The 27,051-nt window shown below is 34.8% G+C and overlaps 3 protein-coding genes and 1 non-coding gene across 6 annotated transcripts in view; 1 reads left to right on the top strand and 3 right to left on the bottom strand.

Moving 5' to 3' along the window:
* Window positions 1-18,872, bottom strand: part of LOC108980977 (late embryogenesis abundant protein 1-like) — a 31,310-nt gene extending 12,438 nt beyond the window's left edge. Inside the window, exons 1-3 of one of the 2 annotated variants that reach the window (XM_018952048.2) lie at window positions 18,633-18,762; window positions 18,365-18,499; window positions 17,827-18,105 (exon numbers count right to left, since the gene is read on the bottom strand). In XM_018952048.2, the coding sequence (XP_018807593.2) occupies window positions 18,028-18,105; window positions 18,365-18,499; window positions 18,633-18,686 (267 nt within the window). In that variant the 5' untranslated portion in view covers window positions 18,687-18,762 and the 3' untranslated portion in view covers window positions 17,827-18,027. Of the gene's footprint in view, window positions 1-17,826; window positions 18,106-18,364; window positions 18,500-18,632 lie in introns of those variants that run through there. The other variant, XM_035683445.1, reaches the window with a different exon arrangement.
* TRNAS-AGA lies at window positions 12,393-12,474 on the bottom strand. The gene has a single exon. It is a non-coding gene; the product is annotated as a tRNA-Ser (tRNA).
* On the top strand, window positions 12,560-17,191 carry LOC108980957 (geranylgeranyl transferase type-2 subunit beta 1-like). 2 transcript variants are annotated; one of them, XM_018952040.2, is made up of 10 exons: window positions 12,560-12,621; window positions 13,603-13,656; window positions 13,763-13,913; window positions 14,197-14,313; window positions 14,577-14,643; window positions 14,744-14,892; window positions 15,900-16,033; window positions 16,116-16,214; window positions 16,348-16,423; window positions 16,937-17,191. In XM_018952040.2, exons 2-10 carry the CDS (start codon window positions 13,603-13,605, stop codon window positions 17,029-17,031), a joined length of 942 nt encoding a protein of 313 aa, XP_018807585.1. In that variant the 5' UTR covers window positions 12,560-12,621; the 3' UTR covers window positions 17,032-17,191. The 2 variants fall into 2 exon arrangements, with proteins under 2 accessions (XP_018807585.1, XP_018807570.1); XM_018952025.2 differs by lacking the exon at window positions 12,560-12,621 and adding an exon at window positions 13,258-13,524.
* A 1,900-nt stretch (window positions 18,873-20,772) lies between the features above and the next one.
* Window positions 20,773-25,646, bottom strand: LOC108980942 (beta-amylase 1, chloroplastic-like). The gene is made up of 4 exons (XM_018952001.2): window positions 24,916-25,646; window positions 22,245-22,455; window positions 21,949-22,059; window positions 20,773-21,867 (listed from the first exon to the last, which is right to left on the bottom strand). Exons 1-4 carry the CDS (start codon window positions 25,524-25,526, stop codon window positions 21,061-21,063), a joined length of 1,740 nt encoding a protein of 579 aa, XP_018807546.2. The 5' UTR covers window positions 25,527-25,646; the 3' UTR covers window positions 20,773-21,060.
* Window positions 25,647-27,051: the final 1,405 nt, after the last annotated feature.

Raw genomic sequence — 27,051 nt, 5'->3', positions numbered from 1 at the left:
AGAAAGGCACAAAACTAGATTAGTAGCTAAAGGCTACACTCAACAAGAAGGCTTCGACTTCTTTGACACTTTTTCTCCAGTAGCCAAGATCACATCTATAAGGTTGATTCTTGCTATAGCAGCAATTAAAAATTGGCATATTCACCAACTAGATGTGAATAATACTTTTTTACCTGGTGACTTACATGGTTTATATGGAATTGCCCCTTGGATTGGCTGTCAAAGGAGAAAACAAAGTTTGTAAACTTCTCAAGAGCCTTTATGGTTTAAAACAGGCCTCTAGACAATGGTTTGCAAAACTGTCCACTGCTCTACTTGATTATGGCTTCATTCAAGGAAATTCAGATTGTTCTTTGTTCATTAAGAAATCTGAATCCTCTTTTATAGCACTCCTAATCTATGTAGATGATGTTCTACTGGCTAGTGACAGTTTACTAGAGATTGAATTGCTCAAAAATTTCTTACATGACAAGTTCACAATTAAAGATTTGGGGGAACTCAAATACTTCCTTGGCTTGGAAGTGGCGAGGTCTAAAAATGGCATATCAATCTGTCAAAGAAAGTATGCCTTAGACATACTTCAAGATACTGGAGTTCTTGGTGCTAAGCCTGTTGCCTTCCCAATGGAGTCGAATCTTAAACTTATTGCAACAGATTTAGATCTCTATGAAGATCCTTCAGCTTATAGAAGGATGGTTGGAAGATTATTGTACCTTACAATCACTAGACCTGACCTTGCATATTCAGTTCAAGTTCTGAGTCAATTCCTTGCCAAACCAGCTGTTAGTCATTACCAAGCAGCAATTAGAGTACTCAGTTATCTGAAAGCTACACTAGGACAGGGTCTATTCTTCCCCTCTTCATCAGAATTGTAGCTAAAGGCCTTCTCAAACAATGACTAGGCATGGTGTGTTGATACTAGAAGGAGTGTAACATGTTTTGCTATTTTCCTAGGCAACTCATTGATCTCATGGAAAAGTAAAAAGCAGGCTATCATTAGCAGGTCTTCTGCATAAGCAGAATACAGAGCCCTTGCTTCAACAACATGTGAGATCCAGTGGCTCCTATATGCCTTGCAAGACTTAAACATCGACCACCAACAACCAACACTACTATATACAGACAGCAAATCAGCATTATCTATTGCTACCAATCCAGTTCAGCATGAGAAGACAAAGCACATCCAAATTGACTGCCATCTTGTTCGAGAGAAGCTGCAGCAAAACATTATTAAACTTTTCCACATTCCTTCAAGATTGCAGCTGGCAGATATATTCACAAAGCCTTTAGGCTCCCTCCCTTTTCATTACACTCTTCGCAAGATGAACATCCTTAATATACATGTTCATCTTGAGGGAAGTGTTGGAGTATAGCCTCACAAATTGAGAAAATGGAATTACAGTCTAAAGAAGCACGTGTCAAAGTAGGAAAAGATGTAAAAAGTTAGTTAATTTTTTGTTATTGTATTTTATCTCTATAAATACATTCTGTACTTGTATTAAATCATTAAGTAAATCACACGAAAGTCTCTCTTTTTATCTACTCTGCTTCTGTTTTGTAATCAGCGAGTTTTACTTTCAAGTGTTTATAAGAAAATTGACAATATGCAAGATAATAAAAGATTGTAAAATCATCTATCATAATATATTTTATATCCCAAATAACTTATAAATATATACTTTTATATCAAATCATGTAAATGAATAAATATGAAGAGCAACATATCGACGTCTAAATCACAATTGGGACTGAGATAATTCATTTCTCCCTTCCATCGTGTTGTACAATTTTAGACATTAACACCATGTCAAATCACTAAAGTCAAAAGTTAAGGAAAAAAGCATTCCAAAAATAGTATCAACTGGTATCTTAATTTTTTGGAAGAAATAAAAAAACATACACGGAATAGTGCATGGGGAATGTTGAAGATATTCTGATGATATAATATATATCTATTCTGTTATAATAATTAGCTATACAGTAATTTTTCTTTTTTTCTGTTAATTTTTTTTTTTATTTCGTTAACTCCCGTTAATTCTGTTTGTATTGTAAAAAATAATAATAATAATTCTGAGTCCTGACGATAGACTTGCCGACCAGTCATGGGACAGAGGAATGGGCCCCACTTCGTGATTACGCGGCTAACGCTACGCGGTCTTACACATTTAATAACGAGAAATAAACCTAAATCAAAACTAGATCAACGATAACATGAAGTACACCTCTGCACTGTGACACCGTCATATGATCTCGTTTGTTCATATAAATAAGATGAGATTAAAATTAAAAAATTAAATAAAATATTATTAAAATAAATTTTTTAATATTATTTTTATTTTAAAATATAAAAAAATTAAATTATTTATTTTATTTTATATTAAAAATTAAAAAAATTATAACAATTAGATGAAATGAAATAAGATGAGATATTTTTTAAAAATAAGCAAGACTATATGAAAATATTTAATTTTTAGGCTTCGTTTGGTTTCTAAATTTATCTCAACTCATTTCAACTCATCATTACAATTTTTTCAAATTCTAATATAAAATATAATAAATAATTCAACTTTTTTAATTTTTAAAATAATAATAATATTAAAAAATAATATTCTAACAATATTTTATCATCTCAACTCAACTCAACTCAACTCACTTCAACATCCAAACACTACCTTAATCTATATTTTTCTTATACTATATTGGTGAAGATATAAAGTTGCAGCTTCAATTCTACCCAACTCAAAGATTCATATCTTCCCTTCCTTCGTGTTGGTGCATATAATTCTGGAGAATCATACAAGTGTGTATTTCTGTGTATCAAACTAAACAAAGGAGGCGCATATGAGTTCTTCACAGGCAAATAAGAAATAGCTAATAAGAAAAAAATTTTAAAAGAAAAGGAAATAAACAAACAGAATGACCAAAGTCCAAAACCCATTGCCGGCTAGACTACATCCAGCAAGAAAAAATTTGCAATAAAAGAAAAATGCGTTCCTCAGCTATCACAGCCGAGCAAACCAGCCCACCGAGGTGATGATTGATGATTGAGTTTGCATCATAAATTAATACACAAACAGAAATAATAATAAAACAACTTTCAGATCTAAAAAAAAAATTTCCTCCAATTCTGAGAAATAAATTTTCAGATCTGTTAGAAACGGCTAAAGAGAAATAATATAACTAATACGCAAAAAAAAAAAAAAAAAAAATCGTTCTTTCCAAGTCTAAGAAAATGCATATCGAACCAAAAAAAGGAAAAAAAATATATATACTAACAAAAATAAAGAAATATAAACATTTCATTAAAAAATCCCAAGAACGTTGAGATCTGAAGAGTATCTCTTCAAATATGTGAAGACCTGATCAGATCTATAACGAGAGAAAAATGAAGAACAAGAACAGAACAAGTTAACTCCAAAAAAATTTACATCTATTCGAATATGTAGGAAATAAACATTTGCCTACAAAATACATGGAGGTCAAACATAAGTCTTTCGAGAGAAGCTAGAGAGAGGGAGAGAAAGAGATGAGGCAAATGAGTCTGTTAAGTGACAAGAGAAGAAAATCCCGGCCACCTAGAAACCGAAGACCTGCCGATCGAGACGAAGCACTCCAAGTCCAGTCACCGGACTGCTGACGTGGCCCACGACATCACTCTCTCCCTCTCTACCTTCCCTTCTTTTCTCTGGTATTTTCTAGCATCTTGTAAAAGTAGAGGGCTTTTATAATGGAGTTTTGTTACATAATTTCTACTGTACTCCCACATTTTATATATTTTTAAAATTTTTAAATTTTTAATAGTTTTTTTAAATTATTTTTTGAGTTTTTTTTTAAAATTATTTTAAATTTTCTATTCATTATTTATATAATAAATATTTAATAAAATAATAATAATAAAAATTAAAAATAATATTCAGTATGATGCGTTAAAAAGTTGTGAAAATTTTTTGTTTATGCTTCGCTGTGTAATGTTTAATGGTTAACGGTGGGGCCCATTAACGAATGAAATTAAGCGAAAGACCTCGGAGGGGGGGGGGGGCATTAGATTATTAACGGCTGATAATCATCACCTCTTAGAGCACTCTCATTGGATTAGCTAAAAGTTAAATTTAATGAATATTTAGCTATTAAAGAGTAAAATATGTTCACATTGGATTAATCAAATTTCAAATATTTAGAATTTAACTACAGTGACTTTCAAAAGTTTTTCTAAATTTAAAAGTTACTATACATATATCAAATACATATTTTATTAATTATTTCTCTCTTTCTTTCTATAACATATTTTATCACAATTAATATATTAATTTGACTTAGTGATATATTAATTTAATAAGAACATTATTATTAATTAACATATAATAAGTAGAATAGTAAAATATGATAAAATTAAATAAATTAATAATTAAAAAAATTAAATATTTTTGAAATTAGTAATTATTCATTACTATATAATGAATAAATGTATAATCTAATATGGAGATTTAATGTGAATAATTAAAATAAAATTCATCTTATATTATTTTATTATTATTTAATGAACAAATAGCTATTCCAATATGAAGATTTATGTGAATGAAATAGTTAAAAGTCAAATTTCTCTTACATTCATTAAAATTGTCCTTTAATTTTAACTACTCCAATGATAATGCTCTAAGCAATGACATGTCTTTTAGTAACGGTTTAGATTGAATTCAGGCTTTTCTGAAATGTGGAGGAAACAATAGGAAAAAAGGTGGTGCAACAGTTAAGATAAAATGTACATTATTTTGAAATTAAACTTAGGGAGGGATAACATTTTGGACCTTTGGTACTTTCTCTAAACAAAATTGAAATATTATTTCCAATAGATAAATAATTAGAACGGAAATTATTTGTGGAAGCATAAAAGGGATCATATTTTAAACTAATATTTTTATTAGATTTGTATTAAATTTATCACAGATAACTTTGCTAAAATTATCGATATTATAAATATGTATTGAACTAATATTTTTATCTTTTAATCTATGCAAACATGTAATTATTATACTCTACTTAATTATCATTACACTCAAATATTTGTTAGAATTCACATTTTTTCTCTTATGCCATAAATTATTAATTGAAATAAACTTTATTTATGAAATATATATTATTTTTTTAAAATAATCATTTACATGATTTGCATGTTGATCCTGTCCTACAATATATATACACACCAGAATCATAAAATCCAAAAGAAACCCATATAGATTGTGTAATATAGATCATCTTTAAAAATAATTTTTCATATGATAATTTATATACTTATAGATAGCAACCAACCCAGTATATTCCGTAAAATAGTCTCGTTTGTTTTTTGATATGATAAGAGATGAATTGAGATTAAAATTAAAAGTTTAATAAAATATTATTCAAATATATTTTTTTAATATTATTTTTGTTTTAGTATTTAAAAAAATTGAATTGCTTATTTTATTTTATCTAAAAATTTAAGAAAATTATAATAATTATATGACGTGTAAGCTGCAGCGTGGAGGGAATAATAGAGCAATTTCTTAATTTAAAAGCATTTATAAATAATTTGAATGGTTATAAGAGGGAGAAGTAAAGAATGTAAAATTGAAAAATAATTTAATCAGTAGCTTGACATGTGAGTTCTAAAAAGGTTTGTATTTTTTATGACGTTTCTTCTTGCTATTTCTGACTATTAATTAAGAACATTAATGATGTGGATTGTGGGTGCATGCTGCATTAATCTTGAATGAGTACTGCTTGATTCAAAGATTCTTTAATTTCGATGAAGATAGAAGCTAGATACCTACCGGGCCATTAATTCTACTCAGAATCATGCAATTATTTCTTTGTCATTTGAAACTCTGTAACACACCATGACTGAAGGGAGCTCATACGGCTTTGGAGGGTCTGACGAAGAAGAGATCAAAACCTAAGTCTGAAGTGCACGTGGGTGAAGTCGAACTGGAGTGTTTAACTGAAGTGAAGTCAAAGCTGAAGGTGTGTTGTGAGTTAGTGGGCTGGATGATCTGTTAGTAAGTTACGTAGGATAGTGGGTTGCGGAAGTGTCCTAGGCTATCATCCATTTGATTTGTTGTTTTACTTACTTCTTTAATTCCTGTTCTTTAAGTGATTTATTTATTTGAGATCATAACCTTTTTTTTTTCTTGTCAATTGTTGATTTAAGGAGTCCAAGCCTTGAAAAGGTAGTAATATTTGAATGTCGATCTTTAAATTACATATCTCTACTTAATTAACATTCAATTTGCTATTTTTATGTTTCTATTTAAACAAACACATATTTAAGTATTAAAATGATAAATCGCATGTTAATTAAGTAGATATGTGTTGTGTAAGGCTTTTATGTAAAATTTCACTTTAAAATTTATCTTTCAAATAAATTATGTCACATGGATTGTGTGTAATGTAAAAACTTTTAAATAGAATTATTCTTTGAAAAGAATGTAATGGTATTTGAATACTTTTACACCATACATCATCTACATAGTATAATTTAATTTCTAAAATTTATATTTTAAAATTTATTTTTTAAATTAAATTAGTCTTTATCTCTAACTAACGTGTGAACAAGATCGAAGAGCATGTATATATATGCTATACATGCTCCTTTTTTTTTTTTTTTTTTCTTTTCTTCACAGGTCAATATATACGTCGGATTCTATGCAATGTATCCATTGGCCAATGAAAAATGTTAGTCTCCCGCTGGGTCCCACTCGGGACTTCTGCTAAAATATTTTTTTTAATATTTTGTGATTAGGGAATTATTTTTTAATAATATTATGAATTTTTAAAAATTATTTAAAAGGATTAAAAATATATATATATATATATATATATATATATATATATATAAATGCATGAAATACATTACCCATCTCTCAGCTCCGACTGTAGAGCCATCCTTGACGAAGGTGAGGTGGGGCCAGCCTACCCCCCAAAAATAATTTTTTTGTTTTTTGTTTTCCTTCTAATCAAGGATAAAACTGACAATGTGATTGAGCAATGTTAGATATAGTCCTTATTTGAAGACTGCAATGCAAGTTTAAGTTATTTTAACTTTAAAATTTTTTAAAATTACAAAATTATCCCTCTTAAAATGATATTTTCTCTCATTTAATAATGTGCCTGCACATACAATCCTCACTTGAAGACTGCAAATAAAATTTTTATTTTTTTAATGGTCAAGAATGTTTAAAAAATACTTTTAAAAAAATAAAAAATAACAACCCATTTATATTAGTGTACAGGCACATTAGGCATTCTAACATTGTCCAAAATCATTTGCCTTGCGTATGAGTACACGTGGCCCTCAATTCTTAACATGGTGTTAAGGCTCTATTTGAATTGCGAAAGTGTTTCATTTTATCTTATCATTATAATTTTTTTAAACATTTTTACATAAATTATAATAAACAATTCAATCTTTTACATACATACAAAATTTTAAAAAGGGTCAAACTTTTAGCTACAAAATTTTAAAAACAAGTATTCTAAAAATCATAAAAATTAAAAGGGCAGTTCTAGATCCGCCAATAGTGGCTCTCAACACTGCCCTCCAAGATCGACGAGCTTCATTAACATAACTGCTTATATTTTATTTTTATTTTATTTTATACATTCAAATTTGTACTTAAAAACATGTATTTTTTATTATATATAAGAGTTTTTTCATGCTTTTTATACAAATTCTTACATATACCTTGGCACCCTAAATTAAATTTCTAGCTTAGACCCTGGTCATGGTACACGAATGGTAGGAAACTTTTGATGAGAGGGTTTTTCTCGTTTAGATAGTCATCCTCAACGAGCTAGATAGAAAAAATATTTCATCTCGTCATTATAATTTTTCTAAATTCTCACACAAAATATAATAAATAATTCTACTTTTTTGAATTTTAAAACAATAATAATATTAAAAAATAATATTCTAATAATATTTTATTCAACTTTCATTTCAACTCATTTTAATTTACTATCCCAACCGGATCTTAAGTTGATCCTGTTGATCTTTGTTATATATATATATATATATGTATGTGTATGTATGTTTTGTATCTAAGTACCCAATATGCGACATCAAGCCTTTTCATCACTTGTACTTCAGCAAACCAATTAATCTGAGTTCCCCAGAGCCAAAATCATGTCAGTTTTGCAACTTAAACAACCGCTTTCTAACCTGCTTATTCTGTTCAAGTCAACCCACACCATCCTCATCATCTTGATCTTTTTTTCCGAGTTGCTTCTGCACTAGATTCTTGCTCTGCGACTCCATGAAAAGAACAAGCAGAGGCTCTTCTAAAATGGAAAAAAGGCCTTGACAAGTCAACTCAAATGCTCCTTCCTTCCTGGACTAGTCTTCCTCCCTGAAATTTTACTTCATCTTCCTACTTTCTTTCTTCTAATGCCCCCTGCAAGTGGATTGGAATCACATGCGATGAGGCTGGAAATGTCACGCATATAAACATCACAAACACTGGTTTGAAAGGTACGCTTCAACATCTCAGCTTCTCGTCCTTTCCGAATCTTACCAGCCTTGAGCTTTCTAACAACTCCCTTTATGGAACTATTCCTTCCCATCTCAGAAATACTCACTCATCTAGACATCCGTCTTAATCGTTTCTCTGGAAATATTCCGTCTGAAATGTGTCTGCTGACCAATCTTCAACACCTTTATTTGGGTGGGAATCAGATAAATGGATCTATACCACAAGGAATAGGAATGCTTAGTTCTCTAACTGAGCTGAATTTGCAAAAAAACAATCTTATAGGGTCAATCCCAAATTCTTTAGGAAACTTGACAAAGCTCATAGTTCTGGAACTTGATCATAATCATCTGTCTGGCAGCATAACTCTGGAAGTAGGAAATTTGACCAAGCTCACTATATTGGATGTTTCAGTCAATCAATTTTCAGGAAACATCCCTCCAGTACTAGGGAACTTGAGCAAACTCACAAAGTTGATGCTATGTGTGAATCATTTATCTGGTCATATTCCTCCAGAACTCGGAAAACTTACATCCCTTTCTGGCTTATGTCTCTTTACGAATAAACTCAGTGGCACCATTCCTAGAGAAATGAATAATCTTACATCTCTGCTTGGTTTTCTAGTGGCCGAGAACAACTTGTCTGGCTATTTACCACCAAACATATGCGCCTAATGGGTTACTGGAACACGTCGCTGCTAGTGGAAACAACTTCGTTGGTCCCATTCCAAAAAGTTTAGGAAACTGCGTACCAACTTAATCAGGTTTCAGGTCCAAAGAAATCAACTGAAAGGTGACATATCAAAATTTTTTTGGCATATGCCCACGTTTGGTTTACATCGATTTGAGTCATAACAAGTTGTATGGTAAGCTGTCGATCAATTGGGGGGCAAAGCAAAAGCCTAACAAGCTTGAAGATCTCAGACAATAGAATTTCAGGTACAATCCCAGTTGATCTTTATAAAGCAAGTCGACTTGGATATCTTAACCTGTCTCGAAATCAGTTCGTAGGAAAAATTCCAAAGGAATTGGGGGGCCTTGAAGTTACTGTTCACTCTTAAACTGAATGAAAATAAACTTTCAGGCAGTATTCCAAGGGAAATTGGAGGACTATCTGAGCTTACTCAACTCAACCTAGCAGCTTAACAATTTAAGTGGATCAATACCCAAGGCCAAGCAGTTAGCACAGTGCTCAAAACTCTTGGACTTGAATTTGAGCGTGAACGGATTTTGGGAAAGTATTACCCCCCAGATTGCCAGTATACGCTCTCTCATGTATATTGATCTTAGCCAAAACTTGCTCGCAGGAGAGCTTCCACGGGAGTTTGGATAATTACGCTACTTAGAATTATTAAACCTCTCCCACAACTATCTGTCTGCCTCGATACCATCAACTTTTAGTGAAACTTTAAGCTTGACATGGGTGGATATATCATACAATAGATTGGAGGGTCCTCTTCCTGACAATAAAGCTTTTAGAAAGGTGCCAATGAGAGCTCTAGAACATAATAGAGGTCTGTGCGGCAACAAAACTGCTCTGAAGGCTTGCCCCTCGTTGTCGAGCAAAAGACCTGATGGAAAGATAAGCCTCCGAGTTGTTATTTTGATCACTGTTATTCTATTTGGCACTGTTTCTTTTTTATATCACTGCAGCAATCTACTGTGCTTGCTTCCAGAATATGAGAAAGCCAGATCGTGAGCCAAAGGACGCAGAAAATGAAACTCTGTTTGAAATTTGGAGTTATGATGGGAAAATGGCACATCAAAGCATTGTTGAAGCGACAGAAAAATTCAACCCAAGACATTGCATTGGAGAGGGAGGATCTGCAAATGTTTATAAAGCATAGGTGTCAACGGGTCAAGTTTTTGCAGTGAAGAAACTTCACCAATCTGAGGATGGAGAAGTGGCCAACCGAGCCTTTACAAGTGAGATTACTGCTTTAACAGAAGTGAGACACAGGAATATTATAAAGCTTTATGGTTTTTGTTCACATATAAGATACTCAGACCTGGTGTATGAGTACTTAGGAGGGGGAAGCTTGGGAAAGAGTATAAGTAGTGAGGTGAAAGCAATGCAGTTCGATTGGATCAAGAGGGTTAACGTGGTAAGAGGTGTTGCCAAAGCTTTATCCTACCTACACCACGACTGCTCACCTCCAATTATTCATCGAGATATATCAAGTAACAACGTTCTGTTGGATTTGGAATATGAGGCTCACATCTCCGACTTTGGCACAACCAGGATTTTGAAGCCCAACTCATCCAATTGGACATCATATGCAGGCACCTTTGGGTATTTGGCTCCAGGTAAGCTTTTCAAATATTTGTGATCATGGACTCACCCATAAATATTACATAGGTGAATGGACAAGCTGTTGCTGCTCTCAAACGCTAGTGGGAATGAAACATGTTCAAATTTCTACATATTGAGAATTAAAATCTTATTTTATGATCAAAGTATATAACATATATAGATGTGCTGATATTTTCTTTGCAGAGCTTGCTTACACAATGGAATCGAATGAGAAGTGTGATGTATACAGCTTTGGGATGGTAACATTGGAAGTGATGATGGGAAGGCATCCGAGCAGTTTCATCTCCTTATTATCATCATCATCAACGACAACAACTACCCAGAATATAACACTGAAGGAAGTGTTGGACCAACGCCCGAAGTGTTGGACCAACGCCTCTCACCTCCTAGAGGTCGAGTAACTGAGGAAGTGGTCACCATTGCTAAGCTAGCGTTTAAATGACTCAACGCCCACCCACAATCCAGGCCAAGCATGCAACAGATCTCTCAAAAGCTATCAACTCGTAGACCTAGAGCCCCTCTGTCAGAGCCCCTAGATGCCATTACATTAGGAAAACTATTTGATATCACAACTTTAACTCCCTAAAAGAGATCACTATCTTTCACCTGCTATAATACATCTCATGCAAGTCATGATTTTGCATCTCATGTTCTTTTATCAGATATGTATGTATAATTATATCTTGTACTTTTATCTTTGTTCTTTCCTTCTATTGTATTCTTTGATCGAGTGTTTTGTGGCATTTGATGTATGTGTATAAATATATATATATATATATATATATATATATATATATATATATGCTTAACATGTATTTTAAGAATTATTGCAAAAATTTAATAATTTTTAGCCACTTCAATTGATGTAATGGTCAATTCTAAGAATTAATAATTTCAAAAATTTAATAATTTCGGATGCCATATATTTTAAACGATGTAATGGTCAATTCTAAGAATTATTGCAAAAATCTCTTAGCCACTTCAATTGATCTTGGAATTAGAATCCAAACATCTTAAAGAGGTTATGGGTTATTGGACGGGGTCGAATATTCTAGGCCAGGAAGCTCCAAAAGTTTGATAAAATAAATTTTTTTATTATTTGATGAAAGATTGATTCCAAAAAATATTTCAATCCATTAGGTCTGTTTGGATAGTGAGATGAGATGAGATGAAATGAGATGATTTTATATAAAAGTTAAAAATTAAATAAAATATTGTTAGAATATTATTTTTTAATATTATTATTATTTTGAGATTTAAAAAAATTGAATTATTTTTTATATTTTATGTAAAAATTTAAAAAATTCATAACGATAAAATGAGATGAATCCGTTTCTATATCAAACATTGCCTTATTTGTTGGAGAAGTACCCGTGGACACCTTAATCGGCATTCCCCAGGGAAAAACTGAAAAACAACATTTGGACTTTGGAGTTCAACATAGGGTTTAGATCTACTTTTAAGGTTTAAAACAAACAAAAATAAGGGAGTTGACTAGGACTGAAGTTGTCGTGGCAGAGTTTTTACAACGAAAAGGGTTAAGCTGAATTCGCTGCAAAAGGCCAGAGAGCAGGGAGGCGTGAGCAGCAGGATTCGAACCTGCGCGGGCAAAGCCCACATGATTTCTAGTCATGCCCGATAACCACTCCGGCATGCCCACCGTCTGTTTTGTAAGCGCTTTAAATTTAATTTCATGTCTGTCATATAACCTTCTGCGTAATTACTAATTAGAGTGGAAAGTTATTCCTCCTTCACGTTACGATTAATCGGAGTTGAAGAGGGAGGGTATCTAGAACAAAGACTCAGTGTAAGTTCTCTCTCTTTCTCGTACCAAAGCTTTGTTGACGAGCTTTCCCTACCAACTATACAAATCATATTACTCTTTATTTTGAACTGACAAGATCTGTTGGAACTGACTGATGGCTTTTTCTAGATTTCTCTATTGGCTTTCGTTTGTTTCCCGAGAAAACATTTTCCCATAAAGTTTTATGGTACAACAGTATTTTGGGTGTGTTTGTTTTGATTGGAAACAGTTCCTCCGGAATTTTCTGGGGAAAAAATATTTGTTTGTGTGATAGCTTCTTTATTTTTTCATGCTCCGTTGATTGTTCATCATGTCTTCAATTGGCATTCTACTGGAGCATGTAAACCGGGGGCTCTTTAATATTTGAATGGAATTTTAAAGTGTGAAGCTTCGCGAAAATCTTGTCTTACATTTTCAGTTTGCTTTGAAGGCAATTATCTCCTTTCCCTTGAAGTTCATAGTTTTTTATGCGATAAACTTTTCTCGATGTTAAAATTGTGACTGAAATTCGCCGTGTGAGCTGAGCCTTGGAATTGTTAAGCAGTTTCCAGCGGCTGGATAGCTTGCCTTAGCTTCTTTTTAATGCAATATTTATCACTTGAAGATTTTACCTTTGAAAGTACAAGTTCAAGATCGCTTATATTTGTTGTCAATTCTAGTGCTTTAACAGTCAATTTGTCGCTTGTTGCCTATTATACTATTCATCAATCTCATTGATGACTGTTTGATAGGGAATTGAACTGAAAATGAAATTTTGTTCTCCACTAGTCTGTTTCAAATGAGTTAGTTACTCTGAGCTTCATATGATCATATCTATCCTTAATTTATGAAGCACCTCTTTGCTTTGAGTGGTTTTGTATGAGACAAGAACAGATAAAGAACCCAACGCTACATTTTCCAAGAGATGTTAAGTTTCTAATTACTTATACATTCTTAATGTTTTCAACTGTAAATTCCTAGATTAATGTGCTTAGTAATTGGCAGATGGGGGAGCTTGTAACTGAGAAGCATGTCCAATACATTTTGTCAGTTGAAAAGGTATCTCTCGTTTATGTACCTTTTTTATGTTATTTAAGTACATCTTTAGTTGCTGACATGACTCTATTTTCATTTATACCAAAAATTCATGTTTCTTGCACTCAAGAGGAAGGATGACTTTATATCTGTTGCAATGGAATATCTGAGAATGAATGGGGCATACTGGGGATTGACCACTCTAGATCTTCTAGGGAAGCTTGATGCTGTAGATGTGGATGAGGTTGTCTCATGGATCATGAAATGCCAGCACGAATCAGGTTTTCATAGATGCTTACTTTTCTTACTTCAATCAAATGCATTGTCAAGTTGCATTCTGCTATGTATATTATGAGTGAGAAACTGTTGGGTGATGCCCCCCCCCCCAAAACCCCCTCAAACTAGAAAAAAAAAGTAGTACATCTCTTTGATGTATTTGATTTTTCGGATGGTTATAGCCCAAGACTAAGTAATGATTTACATTACAAATAAATAAAAATAAAAGAAAGAAATATGGAGATGACTATAGTAATGGGGTAGATGACAATACATTCGGTTTTGCAGGTGGGTTTGGTGGTAACATTGGGCATGACCCTCACATACTGTATACTCTAAGCGCTGTACAGGTTTTGGCCCTTTTTGACAAACTAAATGTTCTTGACATTGAGAATGTGACTAATTGTATCCTTTGTCATACAGACTGCTGTATTTTCTGAGAAATTCTCCACATCATATCATATCAAACAATACTTTATTTTTCTCAAAATTTGCTGTAGCTACAATTATTACAACGATTGCAATTTTTTCTACATTCAGGTATCCAAGCTAGTTAACTCAAGCTAGTTAACTTCTAGTTTAAAGTTGTGTATCTTGTTGATATTCCATGTTGGGTGTTGTAAAATAGCATGTATCTTCGTTTTCTTCTTGCTAAATATTTAATTCAGATATTGCTGGATTGCAAAATGAAGATGGATCATTTTCAGGGGATGAATGGGGCGAAGTTGATACACGGTATTCTTTCCACTGCTGCTTTATTATTTGGCATCTCATGATTTTGGATGTTAGCATCTTTGGTTGAATAGTTTTACCAAACCGAGACTGTTTCCTATAGGTTCTCTTACATTGCTATATGTTGTCTCTCAATATTACATCATTTGAATAAAATCAATGTGGAGAAGGCAGTGAGCTACATCGTGAGTTGCAAAAATTTGGACGGTGGATTTGGATGCACACCTGGTGGCGAGTCCCATGCAGGTCAAAGTATGTTAGACATTTAACTTAACAGTCTAATTATGAAGTTTTCTATTTGACTTGTACGTTATAAATCAAGTGTGTGTTTTACTTCCATTGTCTTCTTTATTTCTTTGTTAATTGTTATCTTTATCTGGTGAAAAATATGTTCAGGTTTTGCATCTGATAAAAAATGCATTCAGCTTTTTCTCAGAAGTCTTGCTCATTTTTCAGATTCAATTGTTGTCTATCAACTGTGAATTTTGCAATTTGCCTCTTGGTTACCCAAACCTCCATGCTTGATAGAAGCTCCCCACCTCCCTCCCATTTCTTGTTTCTCTTAATACATTGAAGTGGAGGTTGCTTAGGCTTGCATTCAGCAAATGAGTTGAGTAACAGGCTGCTCAAGCTCACTTGTTTATCTCATATGGAACGTTGAGCAAGCTGCTTCTTGAGCTGGTCCTAGTTGAGCTTGACTGGTTCAACTTTTCAAGAGTAAAAATTAAGCCTTATTCTTAAGTTACCTGAGTGCTCCCTACCAAGCTAATATTGTATGAAGTTTAAGTAGCTTTGTTTGTTTTGTAGCCTTTTTCCGTTTTCCTTGTGAAGTGCCTAACTTTTCACTAATGTTAGAAATTTGCGAGTCACTCAAATGCTTGAAGCACTTCATGCCATTTTACAAAATGGGTAATCTTAAGCTATTTGAACTAGTAAGTTGATTTAACAGTGTTGAATATAAATCAATTCAAGGTGAAGCTGATTATTAGTGGTAGATATTAGTGTTCACCTACACAATTAAATATTTGAACAACTATCTATCAAAAAAATATTTGAACAATTACGCCCTTGTGTGATCTGGATATCAAATTTCAGCTTGAAAATATTGCTTTTGGTTGTCTGCATGTTGAACCCAACTGTTACATTCACAAACTCTGTGATATAGTTTCTCTAGATCTTGTGAACAATTTATGCCTTTTTAGTTCTCTCCATGTCAAATCTAGACTTGGAATCTAGTGAAAACTTTCTGTCCTCTGCAGTTTTCTGTTGTGTGGGTGCACTTGCTATAACGGGATCATTGCATCATATTGACAAGGACCTTCTTGGGTGGTGGTTATGCGAGCGGCAAGTTAAAGCAGGGGGTCTTAATGGCCGTCCTGAGAAACTTCCTGATGTAGGTGTATATAGAAATTCGAGACTTGGTCTTCCACTCCATGTTTGTAGTCTTCCTCGCTAATTTTGTTACATCACTTCAGGTTTGCTACTCATGGTGGGTTCTTTCTAGCTTGATCATGATAGACAGGGTTCATTGGATCAGCAAGGAAAAGCTTGTTAAGTTCATCTTAGACTGCCAGGTCTGAACGAGCTACTCTGTAGATTCAGATTATTCTATTTCCTATTGCAAACTCTGGGGTGCTGACCCTGTATTTTAGTTATGCATTGTTAGTTTAAAATTTCTCTAAGATGTTGTAGTTTTCAAAATCTCAGGATACAGAAAATGGGGGTATTTCTGATAGGCCAGATGATGCTGTGGATGTCTATCACACCTACTTTGGAGTGGCTGGTAATTAATATTGATGCGTCGCTACCTTTTTAAATTCCTCATTTTTCCTTTTTGACCTATACATATTACATGTATTAATCTTCAAATTTGTCGCTGATGCTCATGTTGAACTTTGAGTTACATCACCCTTTCCTGTCCCCTCCCCCACCCCATTCATTACGAACTACCAGAACCTGCTTAAAAAGGGAGGGCTGGAAACTGCAGTAGTGTATGATTTTAGAATATCTACGCAGTCTTCTTATTTATCATTTGGGGGGGGTGGGGGGGATTCGGGGAGTTCGGGTAGCATTGTGAGGGAAAGAGACTACAAATAATGTGCTTCTCTTACAGTGGTGGTTTTTCGCTTCTATTTATGCTAATTGCTTATGTCGTGCTTTCCAATCCAACATCCCTAGGAAGCTAATTGATTATGTGTAACCGTTTTGGTTCCATTTTTCCTGCACATGATTTTGCTTCTTTGTTAGAGATTCCTTGATTTTACAATCAAAAAGTCGTCCATGTTTGTTGTTGCAGGACTATCACTTCTTGAATATCCAGGATTGAAAGCGATAGATCCAGCTTATGCTCTCCCCGTTGATGTTATAAATAGAATTTTCTTTGGCAGATGACTGATTCTTTTAGATTTCCTTCTACATTTGGTACTTTTTTGTTTCTCTAATAACCTATATGTGAACATTGTGTTGCTAATATGATATTGTCACTTCATCAGAAATATTTAATTTTTTTGGTTTGAATTTTACATTTAATATCACTGCTCCCCATTTAAAATAAAATTGATAGATGCTCTTCCCACAAATGTTGCTGCCCCCCATCTTCATGTTGCTCGCATTTCTCACATCCCGGTAAGATCTAATGACTGTTCAAATCTTTCAACTAATGCTCCAGCCAGTTATAAAAGTTCATTGTTCAACTAATTTTTCTAGTCATAATCTTGCAAAGTGTGATCTTCGGATCGATATGTATTGCGGGTCGGGTAGCAACTACCAATTTGAGAAGGTTCCTGCCTTCCTGATTCTGTGTTTTTTTAATATTAGCATATTTTGGAAGTGGAAAATGTTGATGTAATAATACTTTAGCCATCTATAAGTAATGGCATTTCTGGGAATCCTTATCCAATAATTGGTCTAGCTAGGCTGTAGCTTTTTTTGCAATTTCTAATGCTTGAACTGGAAACTAAGAACCCTATTAACTTACTACAGTGAATGAAAGAAACTGTCAAAGGATTTGAACTGTTGCATTGAGCAATATATTATATGTAATTGTGATTAGATGCATGCATGCGTTTGTTTTCCAATCAACAATATATAATATGCTACATAAACTGGTGTTTGCAGGGCAAATTAATTAGCTATATATGGCTATGCATCTAGAGAAAGCTAGATCAGATATAAAGAAGGTGAGACAAATTAAAGCTTCTTATTTGCATTAATATTGTAATTAAGCCTTTATTACATCTCCCGCTATGGCTATATATGAATCGAAAAGGAAAACAAATGAAAAACTAAAAAGAAGAAGCTTTATTACAAGCCACCCAGAATCTTAAACGATATACTATCACAACAACGAACTATGATATGTAGATGTTGGATCTTCTATTATCAACATTACTTGTCACCCACTCCGAGTGTGCTCTTCACGCTGTCTACAGCGCCCTGAGCCATGTGTTTCATCTGTTCTCCTTTCTGAAACCAAGCAAATATACAACGTCAACATAGGGCCTAGCTCCACAAATACTACATTAATTGTCTTAGATCTTCTTCTTCTTCTTCCAGAATTAAATTAAATTAATTCTTCTTCTTCCAGGTGAGGAAATACCAAAGTCATACACATGCAAATCAAATTAATAAAGCATCCATATTCCAGAATTATTAATTTGCAGCATCGATCCCTCGATCGAGAAGTTATCCCAAACGAAGGAAAAAAACAAAAAGAAAGACAAACCTGCTGGATGAAGCTAGCACTTTTGTCCTTCCCATGTTGGGCAGATTCCGTGGCTGATTGAGTTGCATCAGCGGTCTTGTCTTTTGTTGCATTGGCTGCATCCTTTGTGGATTGCATCCACTCCTCAGCCGTTGCCTGCCCAAACCCACAACAATCAATCCTCAATTTCTCACCAAAATGACTAAAAAAGAAAAGAGTGTTGCAGCGTGATTATGTAGAAGTAATCGTACAAACTGGGATGAACACATTGAAGATCTTTAATTAGTACCTGGCCCTGGCCATGGGATTCTCCTGCCTTGAAATGTTGCTCTGTGGTAGACATGATCTTTCTTGGCTCGGTTCGATAAAAATAAGAACTAGAATGTTTCCTCCTCAATGGATGTTCTATGTTGTTTGTTTGAAGTATTTATAGCACGTACCCAGGAGTATACAGGGAAGTGACAAGCGGGGGGAGTTGGGAAATTGTCCTGTGCATGCACACGTGTTGGTTGACTGAGGGTCCTGCAGAGCGGGTAGTTCTGCCTTTGAAATAGGCATTGGGTGGCCGAAATTGGCCTAAGTACTGCACAATGTGCACATACTCCGCTTGGTATATATGGAAAGGAAAATGCCAGCACGTGTCTCATGAGTTTGCCCCTTCATTTTGACCCGGCCGGCTCATTGTTAAGGTTATTTAGGTCATTGCACTCCACCATGTGTAAGACTCCAAAAATAAAAATGAGATTTTTTTTTTTTTGAAAAAAATAACCATTTCATTAAATAAAATTTTAAATAATTTTTATAATTTTCAATGTGCGCAAGGTCCATAATATTAAATTTAATATTTAATACAATGAAGTTTTTTTTTATAAGTAATACAATGAATTATTTATATTTTAAATAATTTTTTAAGATCTTGCTAAATTGAGGTACAAAATTGCATTGAGGTCTCATTTTAAGTTGTTGTTGTAAATATAAATTCACAAAAAATTTATTTAAAGATTTTAAATAAAATCATTTTGTATTGTAAAGTTTGAAAATACTCCATATAATAATTTATATTTTATTGTATTATAATTACGAATTACTTACTTAAATCTCACCTTAGGCCTCAATTTGTATTGAGTCGCTCCTGAATTTTCGACCGTTCATATATTTATTTATTTATTTCACTTAATCGTTAAGGAATTGACTTTTAGTATATTGGTGTATTTTTTATTTTTTAAAAATATTTAAAGATGTTTAAAAAATTTTATAAAAAGAAAAGAACAAAAAAAATAAAATGTAGAATTTGTCCTAATAGGCACGCCCAGCGGTCAAAGCTGGGTGGCACACTAGCATCACTCATATAAAAAAGGATAATGCTTATCCCAGAGACAAAAGTCACAAATAGTGATTATCGATGGTAGGAAGAAGATTGGATGAGATGAAATGAAAATTTTAATAATTTCCTCGCAAGAATTTTCTTCAAAGGCAAAATGATGCTCCTTACTACTAATTAATATATCTATATATATGGACCTTAGGTTATGTTCCTTTATTGGAAACATATATTGAAGATGACCAAAATTATGAAGTAAGAAAGATCAAAAGAATTAAATCACAATCAAAATTATGAACCAAAACTATAAGATTTTCTCCTCTAAACTATAAAATATTTTACGTTACTTTATAAAGAATTAAAATTAAAATATTGTACTCTTGAACTATCAAGAACCGATAAATAGTACTCTTCAATATCCAAGTTTCATCTTTAAGATGGCAATTAATAGGAGCACCCTTACACAATCTTGACCGTGAGTTTTTATTGGAGGTGCTACTTAATTGATAGTTGGTTATAATTAAAGAGTTTTGCTACATACAGTCGTAGAGTGTGTAAACGTCGTGCAGTCGCTTTGAAAAAAAGTGGAGTCTACTATTAAAACATTAATTTCTTTTCATGTGGGTTCCGTATTTATTCATTTTTTTCAAAATGACTGTACGACGCTTGCGCACTCACGACTGCAATTATCATTTCTCATAATTAAAAGGTGTAATATATCAATTTTGTTGAAACTATTTTTTTAAATATTTTTTTAGTTTTTCTTAAAACATTCCATAGCAAAGCACCGAAGTAGTGTGATGGAGGATCCATTGATATAGTATTTCTTGATCAGTCTTACTACATCTACAAAAGAATTATACAAAATAATTTCATAAACTGATATGATCTCATGTGATCTGTTAAATTTACTTTATAATAAAAATAATTTTACAATTTGACGAATCATATCAAACAACATCAGTTTGTGAAATTACTTTTATGTAATCCATTTGTGGCTGAAGTATTTCCCTTCTTTATATACTCTAATATGTTTAAAAATAATGTATTACTTGAATCAATTGAACATCACTCTCAAGTCATTATCCAGAATAGGAAAACTTGGAACAGCACGAAAAGCATCTTCAATGGCAGTCCAACTTATATTCAATATTCATGTACTACATATTACTCGCGCATTATCCTTTCAGGAGAAAAAGAAAAAAATTTTGGGTTTTTGGGCATAAATCCACGCAATGAACCCTATAACCCCCATCTTGTAATACAACATCATACATCTCCATAGCCACTGTAAATAAAAAGAAGAGCTATAGAAGACGAACAGAAGACACCATTATTTGCCAATATATATAAATATATGAACTTGTTCTGTCCCCTTGGCTTTGATATAAAATTCCTAGTGCATAAGAGCAACAGCAGCTTCCTGCACCAAAGGCTGGGTAACATGCACAAAATGCTCGGTTTCCCGCTCCACCTGTTCCCCGCACCTGTGATCATCCTTTCCTTCCTTCATCTTCTTCACAAATGCCACAAACCGCCTCCAGTTATCCGCCTGAAACAACTGCGGATTCATTCTCAGGTATGTGAATGCACACATCTCTGTGTCATCTGAATCGCTGTCTATATTCAAAGAGGATGCTTGTAGGATCTGCTCATGTGCCTCTTCATCGTAACGAGGCAATGCATTTTCCCCAGCAAGCGGGACCTGTGCTTTCTGTGTAGCCAAAGCCACTTGTCTAACAAGTTTCTCAGGTGCACAAAGGGCATCCTGCGGCTGCTCATGATCACGCATCTCAATGCAAGTAAAATTGAATACAGCATCATGACGCGCCAACATCTGGGCAATGGGAAGGTAACCATCTCGGAATCGAGTGTTATAGTATCCGGCAGTGAGCTCAGGGGCATGGGACCGAGTTCCATAGTGCCAGTGGATGCCTGCAACCTTGACAGAAATCTTTACACCTGTATTCTCAAAGATAGACTTGGCTGATGTAAGTATTCTCTCGCCGTGGTCAAGGAGCATCTGGGAGTACCAGCTCAGGAAGAATTCACCATAAGGGCCATTCCAACCTCCACCTTCTTTTTTGAAAAATGTGGTATTTTCCGGCCAATTGTTGTAGTGGCCAGCATCGGTGGGGCCTGTGCTACCCCATTCTGGCTTACCAGCAGCTTCAGCAGCAGCCTTCAAGCCGCTCAGCATATACTACATCATTTTTGTAATGTTAGCAAAGAACTAGAAATCTAAATGTTATTGGTATAAAGAAGTAAAAGAGATTGCAAATACCTTGTCATAACACTGGAAGGCACCTATTCCTGGGAACTTCCATGTCCCATTCTGCTCTGGATACGAAGGATATCGGAGCTCCCCTGCAGGACCCATTCCAACTTGGATTTCCTAATTGAAACAAATTACAAATCATTTAGGCGGAAATCTTGATTCCATGGCACGACAGCAAATATCAAGTTTTGTTTTGAACAAGTCAATTCCCTTTTGCATGGCATAGATCAAAGTTGACCCAAAACCACACCAAAATAAATTAAACATAAAAGTTTAAAACAATTATGGGGATGAATTATTACCACGATGGTGTCCCCGAGCAAGTGCTTAAAATTGTCCCTGAAGGCATGCATGAAGTCCCCATAACACTGTACAGGCGCCCGACCCTTAAGGACAGGCAGGTTGTCGCAGCCAAGTGAAACATACTCATAATTCCTCCTCCCCCATTGATCGGTGTATGCAAGATCCGGATCTCTGTCAATCTCTTCCACAGCCCAATTGGGCAGAGGGATGCTGTACGCGAGGAAACCAATCATTCAGATGGGTATATAAAACAAGTAAACTATCTATAAAATATGCTTATAAAAAAAAAAAACTATCTATAAAATATTTTATAATGTTACTTCTTTTTTTCCTTAGAAAAAAAGTACTATTATAAAATATCAACCAAGTTAAATGTACCATCAATGAAATAAAATAAGATAAGAGTACTATTGGCATCGGAGACTCCTTGGCCCCCACCAAGGCTCCCCCATTCTTTGTGTTTGTTTAAGTATGCAAGTTAAATCCCGAAAATCCGAGTTGCTGAAATTCAGCTCAAAGGTATGTGAAACACGACGTTAACAGTAGCGCCGCCTGTGGAATCTATATAGACTTCATGTATCCTTTGTATACTTGCAACAACCCATTTTCAGACAACTCAGGGACAAGAAGAAGGATGCCGCAATGGAACAATTGGTGGTAAGACTAACTACTGAGGTCTCCACCCTCCGAAAGGAGAACGAGGCACTTAAAGTAGCCACCAACGAACCAGAAAATGAAACGGAACCCAACAACGAGGAGCATGTGGGATCCAAGAATGCATGAGAAGGAGGTGATGCAGAGGAAGAAAGGAAAAACACACAGGACGAGCTGCGTAACCTCAAAGAAAAAGTACGAAGAGGTGGCGAGGAAGATGGGCACATCGTCACCAATAGATCAATTGCTCACCAGTACGGGTCTATCCTACAACAAGGAGGTGATGGTCGTGCCCCTACCGCCAAAGTTCCGAGTGCCCCTTATAGACATGTACGATGAGACTAGAGATCCCCTTGAAAATACGAAAACCTTCAGAGCCCACATGACTTTGCATGGTTTCCCAAGAGAAGTGGCTTGCAGAGCTTTCCTGTTGACCTTGAGTGGGCCAGCGAGAGTATGGTTTGGATCTTTGACACTCGGGTCCATAGACGACTATGGGGAGCTGGCCCTCCTGTTTCTCACACAATTTATGGCAAGCCGGAGAAGAAAACGCATCGTGATGTACCTCCTCACCATCAAGCAAGGGGAAGATGAGAGTTTGAAGGCATACATGTCCAGGTTCAACAAAGAACGAATGACTACGGACGACCAGGACAAAAATATAACTTGGCAGCGCTCCTAGGAGGGGTCAGGCCCCGATCCCAATTTATGGCAGAATTGGCAAGGAGAACTCCTACCACACTACCAGAATTCATGGATCAAACCGACAACTATATCAATGTCGAGGACACATTTTGGGCCTTGACCGAACCGAAGAGGAAAGAACTGGAACAAACATAGAGAAAAGGAAAGGCGCCAACCAGGGGCAAGAGAAGCCGAAAAAAAAGCACCAAGAAACAACAGGAGAGAAGAAGCCCCTACGAAGTGCAAGTAGTCCAGAACATCACGAGCTAGACAGTAGAAAGGCAGCCTAAGGCTGCTGGAGAACATGCTAGGGTACAAAGTCTAAAAATCTGAATTGCTGGAACCCGACCCAAAAGACGTATAAAACACAATGTTAACACAACCAATATCCAAGAAGGAAAATGAGTGAAAAAGCGGAAGATCAAGGGTATGGTGGACTTCATCTCTCGTGCAGATTGTGTCACATAATTAAATATTCACTCCTTTAAACAGTGATTTTTAATCCAAATCCAAGATGCACTCCTACGATAGACAAGAAATTACAAAACCAACATGCCTTATAATTTGGGTATCATTTATCTTTCTCAGTAAATTTCTCAGTAGATGACGGGCTTGTTTGGATTCATAAGTTATCTCAGCTCATCTCAGTTCATCTCAACTCATCTCAACTCATCTCACTACTATTCATTACTATTCAGCAACTTTAACTCACAAATCTCACTACTATTCACAACTCATCTCATTACTATTCACAATCCATCTCAACTCATCTCAACTCATCTCAAATCATCTTCGAATCCAAACATCTCCTAAATTCCAAAGCGACGTAAACGTAGGGACGCTGCTAGCGTTGAAAAGCAACATGCCTTTTCGTATACATACAATATATTGCGGAGCTTCCCTGAGCTCTACAGACTCTTCACACGTGTACACAAATCCGACGCTCTCAGACAAAACATATTTTTTTTTGAGCTCAGACAAAACATATTTAAAATAATTAAAAGAAAATAATTGAATTAAATATTAAAAAAAATCAAATAATAACTTTAAATGAGATAAAATTTAAATTTAAAATAAAATTTTATTTTTATCTTAAAATTTAAAAAAATTAAATTATTTTTTATATTTTTTATAAAATTATAATAGTTATATAAGATTTAATGAATTGAGATCTGAGACGAGAAATCCAAAATGAAACGATACGCACGTGCCACACGTACTTCTTTGAGATTTGAACAAATTTTTTTTTTTTAATTTGAAAAAAAAAAAAAAAAAAGGTAAAGGAGGACACGAAATGAAATCAAGTTAAACGGAGAAGAGAACGATACGAACGTGACGGAGTCACCGACGTTTCCGCCACATTGGTGAAACGACATGACTGCCTGGACCTTGAGGCCGTGCTTCTTGGCCATCTCGAGGAGCTCGGTGTAGCCGCCCCAATTGTATGCACCGGGCGCGTCTCTCTCCACCAAACCCCACCACACATCCATCATCACTCCCTCAACCCCAGCGCTCTTCAGAGCCTGCAAGCTTGCGTTCATTGCCTTCCTCCGGTTCACCGTGTTGTTCATCGTCACGCTATCCAGAGGCATCATCACGTAAACCGGCACCCCCTTCCCCTTGTCCTGCACACCCCCCTCCCTGTACACCCTCGCCGGAGCCTCCATCGCTGGTGCTTCCAGCTCCGTCACGAACGCACGGCAGGCCACCGACAGATCCGGCCGGGTAGCCCCTAGAATTGGCGACCGGCAAGGGCTCACTGGCGGAGATAACGCGTCGAAGATGTCAGTGTTTTGGACCCTGCAACTGAGATTCGACATCGGAGACTTCCACACCGACGCTGAACTTAACGTCTGCGTTGACTCTCCGGGTATGGTGCCGTTCTCAATCGTAATCGGTGTTCCGGCTAGGGCCCCTAGCTGGTGCGTCATGCTTAGAGACATTTGTATGACACAAGCCGAAAAGATCGAACCGAACAGAAAATGGAAAGAGTGAGAAAAGTGTGGGAAAGTTTTGAACCAGAGGGAGACAATAGAGGGAGACGATGAAGGAGGAGCGCGCTGCAATTTATAGGTGCTCGGATCGGATAATAATATTTACATATCGTTTCACAACCGTAACTCTCGCGCCACGTGTATATGTCTCTACGTGGCGGAACGAGGGCGGTGGAGGAGGCGAAGGCTACAATAGCTCGATGCACGTGAGTATGGACGGCCATACGCGATTGCGCGTGAAGGTTCCAGCGAACGTATTGAGTTAAAGATTGGTAACACGTGTGAGAAAGAGAGTGATCACATGTCCTTCCCTTTCGGTTTACGACATGCGGGTTTGTCGTTTTGTCTTCTACGCCTGCTTTGACGTCCACGGAACTGCGGAAGGAAGATAATGGGAAGATAAATTCTATCCATTATATATTATATATAATTTTTTATTTTTTATTAAATATGTGATATATAAATGATAAATAAAAAAATTAATTAATTTAAAAAAATATAATTAAAAATAAATATAATTTATAATGTATGAAAATAATGAGTATTAAAATTCTAATGAAAAAGCAAAGGAGTGCAGAACTGGTTGACACTTGACGGAAGTGATTGGTAGGCCGGACCGGCCGGTGGGTTGGGCCTCTGGCTGTGAAGGTTCAACACGTTACCGTAGTTTCATCCTTTTTTTTTTTTGATTTTTTTTAATTTTTGACAAAATAAGTTAATAGAGTGATATTTATTATATATTTCGCTCTTATTATACTTATTAAATTAATTTAAATTTTTAAAATTAACAATCTCGATATTTGATAAATAATTCTATTATCACAGTAACAAAATATACGAGTACAAGTGGTGGGGTAACAAATTAATAAAATATGTGAGAATTGTCTCAACTCTCATTACTTGAATTTTGCCTTTTCATTAATATTAAAACAAAATTTGTCGTGATTAATATTGTGTTTGGATAGTAAAATATTTTTAAATATTTTATAAATAATAATAATAAAATAATATTAAATAATAATAAAAAAATAATAGTGAGGTATTCTAATTCTCAATATCCCATCCAAATCCAATTAAACATCTAATGGTTATGGAGTCTGATGCTTTAAAAAATTAAAAAAAGAATGCAAGTAAACAAGAAAAATCCCTTTCAGAATTGTTTTTAAAATTAATTTACTAGAACAAAAAATAGTTTTTAGAACTTTTAATGACAAAACAAAACTTTTCTTTTTTTAAATGGAAGTGAAGACGTGTATCTTTTTGGATTATCCAAGAAATAGATAATCCAAGGGTGGAAAATCTAGCAATGTGCATTGCTTTTTTAAAAGAAAATTAATCTCCTCCTCGACAATGAGTGTGGATGCGTTGAACTGTCCTTGATTGGTTTAAGGGTAATTTGACTTACTGGAAAGCTAAAATGGAAAGAAAGTCTTATGTGGTAGCCTCTCTTTTTCCTAGCCAAAATGCACCATTT

This window comes from Juglans regia, chromosome 12 (genome assembly GCF_001411555.2).
Source record: "Juglans regia cultivar Chandler chromosome 12, Walnut 2.0, whole genome shotgun sequence".
In the NCBI taxonomy this organism is placed as follows: domain Eukaryota; kingdom Viridiplantae; phylum Streptophyta; class Magnoliopsida; order Fagales; family Juglandaceae; genus Juglans; species Juglans regia.
Note: the sequence above shows the minus strand (reverse complement) of the source record. Positions and strands in the feature narration are given on the sequence as shown.

Excerpts from the sequence above, each read along its gene's own strand:
- LOC108980942 (XM_018952001.2), bottom strand. The coding sequence starts at position 25,526 with ATGTCTCTAAGCATGACGCACCAGCTAGGGGCCCTAGCCGGAACACCG. Across the intron at positions 22,456-24,915 it reads AACGTCGGTGACTCCGTCAC|CATCCCTCTGCCCAATTGGG; the intron begins GTTCGTATCGTT and ends CCTCGCGTACAG. Across the intron at positions 21,868-21,948 it reads CCTTCCAGTGTTATGACAAG|TATATGCTGAGCGGCTTGAA; the intron begins GTATTTGCAATC and ends AAAATGATGTAG.
- LOC108980957 (XM_018952025.2), top strand. The coding sequence starts at position 13,477 with ATGAGACAAGAACAGATAAAGAACCCAACGCTACATTTTCCAAGAGAT. Across the intron at positions 14,314-14,576 it reads CATTGAGAATGTGACTAATT|ATATTGCTGGATTGCAAAAT; the intron begins GTATCCTTTGTC and ends TATTTAATTCAG. Across the intron at positions 14,644-14,743 it reads TGGGGCGAAGTTGATACACG|GTTCTCTTACATTGCTATAT; the intron begins GTATTCTTTCCA and ends TGTTTCCTATAG.